The sequence below is a fragment of the Spinacia oleracea genome, chromosome 6, assembly GCF_020520425.1.
Source record: "Spinacia oleracea cultivar Varoflay chromosome 6, BTI_SOV_V1, whole genome shotgun sequence".
NCBI lineage: Eukaryota > Viridiplantae > Streptophyta > Magnoliopsida > Caryophyllales > Amaranthaceae > Spinacia > Spinacia oleracea.
Window position 1 is genome coordinate 120,798,027 of NC_079492.1, and position 7,621 is coordinate 120,805,647.

The following is a 7,621-nucleotide window of genomic DNA, read 5'->3' on the forward strand; positions in this document are numbered from 1 at the left end:
GTCTTTTTCCCCATCCTTTCTAAACTACCAAAACGGATAATGCAAATTCCCGCCAAAGCTGCCTTAGTGCCTGCCATAAACTAGGGTTTCCAATTTTCTTCAATTTTCCCCAAAAATGGCAGTTCCCCTCTTCAATCTCGCACCCAATCTCACAGTATCCAGGCTATGCTTCGGTAATTCTTCCCCAAATCCACTTTCAATTTTCATCAAATTCCCTAATTTTGAATTTCAGTTGAATTTGGTGGTCTTTTCACAGGAACGATGACTTTCGGTGAACAAAATACGCTTCAGGAATCCTTTTGCCTTCTTGATAAAGCCTTTGATTCTGGCATCAACTTCTTCGATTCTGCCGAAATGTATGCCCTAAAGCTGCTGATTTTGTTATTTAGTATACTTCATCTGCTTGGGAATTTTTGTTTCAGTTTGTTCTGTATTAATTTGTGAAGGTATCCGGTGCCGCAGCGTGCGGAGACCCATGGAAGGAGTGAACAATACTTGGGCCGATGGATTAAAGACCGAAAAATTCCGAGGGATCGTCTTATTTTGGCTACTAAGGTTCACTTCTATGCTTTCTTACATTATTGTGAATTGTTTTTGCATAAAAATCAAAGATACTGTGAACTTTTTTGCATAATTGTCTTGATTATTGCTCAAAAACATGAAAAGTAAAATGAATTGATTATTTTGGGACAACCAAAATGGATGCGCGGCCTTGTTGAGAGACGAAGGGAGTAATATGAAGTTTAGCTACAATCAGTTATTTAGCTATGAAGTTTGTTGCTATCTTGGCCTCCATGTCGCAATGGTTGGAATCCAAGTCATCCATCTTCGTTGCATTAGTAACTGCATCAGAGATGATGTTTGGAGTTTCGAAATGGATTTGCCAACTCTGATTGATAGCTCTAATGATGCACACATTATCCTCTTCATTAAGCTACTTTTTGTTAATGAGAATACTAGTTGCAATAACTCCCTCTCTAGGGAAAAGTAGCCACCAAGAATTCACATTCATTAAAAAAAAGTGGTACTTTAAAACAAGCCTGAAATGCTTTCCTGGTATTGTTGTAGACGTTTACTTTACTTTATATCATGGATTACTCACCTCTCTATTATATATCCTCTTATGGTGGGTGTCTCACATGTTACGTTTCTCTTGGACCTTGAATTGTTAAAACGACACCTGATTTTGGAAAGAATTATGATTTTGATTGACATACACCAAGGAGAATAAGGGAATGATGTGTTTCTTGGTATTCTGAAAAAATGGTGATCTGTTACAAAAGATAGGGAACAATACAAGTTAGAAAATGTGCTCCGTGTTCTTATACCATGAATATGTTCTTAGAACTTAGGAAAGGGTAACAATGGCAGGCTTATGCTATGCCAATCAGACTAACATTAGCTGCACTAAATCCCTCTCTAGGAGCTAGGCTTCAACCACCAAAATGTTGCTTGTTTGCTTTGAAGCCATTCAAAATAACCTTTTAGTCTTTTCTTCTTCATCTCTAATCGCAATACCTATTGATGACATGCCATTTTGAAGCTTTGATCCATAAGTTAAGCTTATAGAAATTGTCAGGAGGGAGTTCTCTTGTAATTTCTCTAGTGATTTAGAAATTTCTTGAATTAGACTTGGACCTTCTCTGACATGAGAAGGTTTGTCTATTTTTAAATGCCTTTTCCATTAAAAAATAATTAAAATCAATCTTTGTTAGGGAATAGGGATAGAGACTCTCATTGTTAGAGTTAGTCATCAGATAAATACTGTACTTCCAAAGTTTTAATCCTTTTCTTTTACGGTTTTACCCACCAGTATTCTTAACCCAATCTTTATAGCAGTCTTTATTAGGGTGAATCACATCACTGGAGATATTGACATATTGTCAAAATCTGCTAAAAGTAACAGATCTTTGGTTTAGTGGCATTTAAAAGTAGGTGAAAGTGCTTTTTTAATTTTTCATCATGATGATTGCAAAACACACATTACTATTCTGCTTCACATTAATCTTTCTTTTCAAAGGCCATCACTACACACCTTCCAAAGAGAATTAATCTTCGGCAGAATTTGCAGTTTCCAAATCATATCAGGAACTTTATCAAACTAATCCCTATGTCCCAAATTACTTGCACCATTTTGACTTAATGCACTCTTTACACAAATCACTTTGACCGTATTTTATTTCTAGTATGTGAAAAAAAATGTTAGTATGTAATATATTGTTGGCTTCATCTTAATATACATCTTCAAAATATTAACATTTCATAAGTTTTTCTAATACATAGTTAAAGATATTGGTGGTCAAAGTTGTGCATTAGCAAGCGTGTCCAGTCAAACCCGGGCAAATAATTTGGGACAGAGGGAGTTATATTACATGTTTCTCCCTAGAATAAAATGTTCATTGGTTTTTCGAATATCAGTTGTTTTGTTCTTTGGATTTAGTATACTCCTTTTCTGCAGGTTGCTGGGCCTTCTGGCCAGATGACTTGGATTCGAGGAGGGCCGGAGTGTTTGGATGCTAAGAATATAGAAGAAGCCATAGATAACAGGTACATCCATGCGTTCACATTTTCCCTTTGTTCTTATCGCCAGTGGTCTATGTTAAATTGCATATCTTTCGTTATTTCTTTCATGTTATGTATTCTGCTCTAACATATGTTCTTAATAACATTGCACAGCCTATTACGCCTGCAAACAGATTATATTGATCTCTATCAAATTCACTGGCCTGACCGGTTTGTATGTTGTCTTCTTTGTCCTCTCTATCGTAATTGGCGGCATAATGCATTTCTAGGTACCTCAGTGACATTACTTTCATTTGCATGCAGTAATTACTTATATCTTATTCCTTTTATAGGTATGTTCCCATGTTCGGAGAAATTGAATATGATCCCAGAAGACAATACTTTTCTACCCCTATCGAGGAGCAGCTTCATGCACTCACCAAAGCTGTTGATGCTGGCAAGGTAGAGAGTGTAATTTAAGCTCTTTGTCAAACTTCTAGCAGCATCACTTGCGCAGCTTACATGTTAGTGGTGTTTTCTTGGTTGTAGGTCAGATATATTGGGCTCAGTAATGAAACACCATATGGTGTGATGAAGTTCCTACAAGTTGCGGGCATAATTGATGGCTGTTCAAAAATTATCTCCTTGCAGGTTCCATTCCACTCCCTCAGAAAAAAGAAAAAAAAGAAAAAAAGGCCTTGATCCTTGTCTGACTGTGTTCTGCTTCAGGCTCCCTCTTTTCTCTTATTCAAATCAAGATATCTGAGTGGTCATGCCCATGGAATTAAAACTCGGCCGTTCCGTTACGTAACAGCCGTTCTGTAACCTATTTTGGATTTGCCGTTCCGCAAAAACCCGTTACGTTATGGTTTGACAAAAATCACGTCTTTCTCTCCGCGTCGTCCGTTACATAACGACGACTCGCCGCGTTAGACGCTTTTTTCTCCGTTGCACCGTTCTTTTACATAAATTCATCAAAAATATTTTTTTAATTAGTTATGTAGTTTATAAAACATGATATTTCGAGTGCTTATTTGTTCACATAATATAATACTCACTCGTATTATGATAGATTTGGTTATATTGTGTTGATATAATACTTTTTAGACTAAAAATGTAATGATTAGGCTTCGATATGTTATGTGGTTTTTTTCAAAAAATTCACACTGCGTTAGCCGCGATCCGTTCTATTCTTCCGTTACAAGCGGTTTCCGCGACAACATGACCGTTACCGCGAACGCGACCGCATCCACTTTTTTTTTCTATCTCTCCCCTTCTTTAATAAATAACAAAAGTAGGAAACAAAAGAATGTTAAGCAAGATTTGGTGTTATCCAGTCTCATCTGCTGCTCTAAAACTGTGGAAGATGTGTCCTAACAGTAAATCTTGGTCTACCAGAATTCATACAGCTTGCTCTGCCGCACCTTTGATTCTGCATTGGCCGAGTGCTGTCATCATGAGAGGTATCCTATCTTGGGTGTATTCTGTGCTTGTGAAGTAGACATTCTTGATGGTTAAGACTAAAAATGTTAATCCATTTGAAACTGCTGTCATGTCTGATTGATGTTTTTATGATAAAAGAAATTGGAAGAATTTTGTAGCAAGTGGTAGGGGATGTGAATATGTGAGTATTTTTGGATTAGTTACTGTAAGCATTTTAATCTTTTTGCCTAGTTTTTATAATGTCTACTGTTTGAGCAAGTGCCGTCCATAAAACCCCCCTCTTTAAAGCTTCAGCTTCATATTGTTTTGGTGCAATTTTTCTCTCAACCTTGATTGTTAAGTTATCATTTATATTATTAGGTTGCTACTTCTTCATGGTTGCTGTTTAAATGCTTCAATCCAATTAATCATGGACTTTTTCCTGTTCAACCCATGGCAGAATCTTCTTGTTAGCCTACAGTCCTTTAGCTATGGGCATACTGTCCGGTAAATACTTTGGAGGCGATGGAGGTCCTGCAGATGCTCGAATGAATCTTTTCAGAGGTTTTTCATATTCTACTCTTTCATATGATTTCATCAAACTTAATTTATATGCCATATATTGATTATTTGCCTTTTTGGGAAGCAGGAAGATATTCTGAAGGGGAATCCAGGTATAGCTTGTCCAGTGGTGCTACAAGGACAGCCACGAGGGTACAAATATTTCTTCTCAGATTGTGACGGAATTTGTTACTCCTGTTGATAACCTGTTACTGGTCTATGTTGGTTAACTTTTTCGAAACTCAACATGAAACAATTACTGGTTTGATCATGAATTATGTGAAAACTTTAACAAGCTTCATGTTTCCTTGCTTTTAATGACAAGATTCTTGGAAGTGTTGGCTACCTCACTGCTAAAAGAAGTTATCACATGTTTTATATTTCTTGGTTATGCTATAGAACTTTGGTGTTGAAGTGCTTACAGCTAGAGTTGTTTGTCAAGTGTTCTCTTGTACTGCAGGAATACCTTCAAATTGCAGAGAAGTATGGCCTTCATCCAGTTTCTTTGGCAATTGGTACTTAACTACTCCCACTTACACTTTTCTTCCTTTCTGGTGTTAGGGAATCACGACTCTCTGCGTTTGTATTGCATGCATTAACTTCATTCAGTGTTCGAGAAGAATTATCAGCTCATCACCTCAATTGTATATCTAAAGATTGATCTACTTTACACAAATATTATCTGGTTATTGTTCTATGCCAAGCAGCAGTTTTTTGTAACAATAACCGAAAGGGTAGTCTTTTGAGGAAGTCTTCATGCTGTTGTACTGAATCTTATGGAGTTTTCCATCAAACTAGTCCCTGTTTAGTGATTTTGAGCACATTCTCTTTGCATCTTGTCTATAGTATGACATCTCCATGTGCAAATAATGTTCTCTTTTTCTAGTATGTTTTAGTCTCAATAAGCAGAAAACTGAAGGGAAAAAAGCATTGTTCTTACTGTATACTGTATTAATCTCTTTAATGACCGACTTATATTTGGCAGGTTTTGTTTTGAAGCACCCACTTGTTGCAAGTGCTGTTTTTGGAGCAACCAAGATATGGCAGCTCCAGGAGATTGTCAATGCATGTCACATTGAACTAACAGCTGAAGTTATTGCTGAGATAAACGACGTTCATTCAAGATTTCCAAATCCATGCCCCTAGGATTGATGATTGATCAATGATCATGTGAGGTAATGTTTTTTTTTTCACCTGCCTTATAAATTATTGGCTTTGCTTGTAACTATTGTGCATATTGGGATTATTGAATTGTGTATTAGTACAAAAAAACATGAATTCACGTTTGAAGGTTAAATCACTGATTCACTGGTGCCTCTGCATCCTGCAGTGGAATAATATGAGAAACACTTATCAGTTATCATCATTTGAGCACATTTCAAATGCGCATTTATGGCAAATGCTTTCTTTCATTCAAGAACGTTAAGAAATGGCTAATACAACTTGTATATATTAAAAACATGACTGCACTTTGCAGGTAGATGTGCCTCGTGGAGGCTTGAACCCCACCAGAATTACTTAATACAAGAAGAACTAAGAAGGCGAAGGCCGGTTTATGATACTTAATACAAGAAGTCTGCATCACGCGTTCATTCTCAATGCAGAGGTTGCTGAATGTTCTCGACTGGATAAAGACGACCAGTAGTCCGTATAGTTGAAATCTCACCATCAAGGTGAAATGCAAATATGCAAAACTCCACAATTTTACAAGACAATTTTCTTTTTTTTGGTTGTAAAGGCTAAATTGTAATGTTAGCTGTGATTTCCTTTACAAGTCTAGAGACTCTAGACAATTGTCAATTCATTATCTATACTACTCCGTAATTTCTACTGATATTTTAAAATAGAAAGTTTTGTTTTCTACGTGTCAGCTTCTTGTTTTTTTCCCTTTCCCACTTTTGTAATTGTTTTACCTTCACAATCCTAATTTTAATCTTCCATGATTCTCCAAATACTTTTAACTAACGTTTTTACATTCATAATAACATCCTAATTTATCCATGAGGAACAATTGATTAATTAGTCCTTTGTCCCTTCAACTTTTATGTAAGCCGTATATCAAGATACATAATATAGAATGATTAAGATATACAAGTTGTGTATTACACGGGCTAAAAACTAGTTGATTGTAACAGGTGAAGCAAAGAAAATATAATCCGGAGTATGCAAACAATAGTGCATGTATTAGGGATGACGTTTGACATAAAATTTAGGAAAATTTATCAATTACTATCTAGGTTTTTAGTGACTTTGCTAATTATTTCTTAGTTTGTTAAAAGTTGACTATTACTATCTAGATGTTTAGTTATTGTTACTACTTTAGCCCATATTTCGGCCGATTAGCCACTAATCATATCATAATCAATTGACAATTGTTAATCATAATTTAATTATTTTAGTTAATTAATACTTCTTTTTTAAAAAAAAACAAAACTAATTAAATCAGAAAATCTGAAATTACCCAAACAAAAAGACCACAAAAGAATAAACTCCCTAATAAATTCCCACGAAATTACCAAAAGAAATTGGGTACTTTTGAAATTTCTGATTTAATTAGTTTTGGATTTTTTATATTTTTATTATTTAATTAAAATAATTAAATTATGATTAACGATTGATTATAATATGATTACTGACTAATTGGTCGGAGTATGGGATAAGGTAGCAATTGACAACAATAACTAAAGACCTAGCTAGTAATTAATTGACATTTTTTCCTAAAATTTATCATATTTTGAAATTTTTTAGTCATGGATGACTGGATGAGTGTTTTTATTATTTCACCCTCGACCAAATTTGATGACAATATATTTATTACAGTTTTTTTGTATCCAATTTTAACAATTATCCTTATTATTTGCCCCTAATGTGAAAACTTTTGTGGAACAAAAAAAACCATAAATGAGACTTTTTTTTGGGTAAATAAGGTGAAAGGTATAACGTTCGTGTCAACCCAACTTAGAGAGGAGAGGGGGGATTAACGCATTTCATGGTTTAATTAGTTTCCGAACTCTAAATAGTATGGTTTGATCACGCATTTCATGGTTGTGAAATACAACTTTTTCACTAGGCCAAACGTGAATTAATAGAAAGGAGACATGTATTTATGTACGTTGTGCATTCATTTGGTTTATGT

General features: G+C 35.1%; 1 protein-coding gene across 1 annotated transcript; it reads left to right on the plus strand.

Annotated features, from left to right (window-relative positions):
- Window positions 1-15: 15 nt before the first annotated feature.
- On the plus strand, window positions 16-6,348 carry LOC110803975 (uncharacterized). The gene is made up of 13 exons (XM_022009525.2): window positions 16-173; window positions 257-356; window positions 447-555; window positions 2,459-2,547; window positions 2,677-2,733; window positions 2,856-2,964; window positions 3,052-3,153; window positions 3,901-3,965; window positions 4,385-4,488; window positions 4,574-4,638; window positions 4,946-5,000; window positions 5,471-5,660; window positions 5,963-6,348. Exons 1-12 carry the CDS (start codon window positions 116-118, stop codon window positions 5,629-5,631), a joined length of 1,074 nt encoding a protein of 357 aa, XP_021865217.1. The 5' UTR covers window positions 16-115; the 3' UTR covers window positions 5,632-5,660; window positions 5,963-6,348.
- The last annotated feature ends 1,273 nt before the right edge of the window (window positions 6,349-7,621 follow it).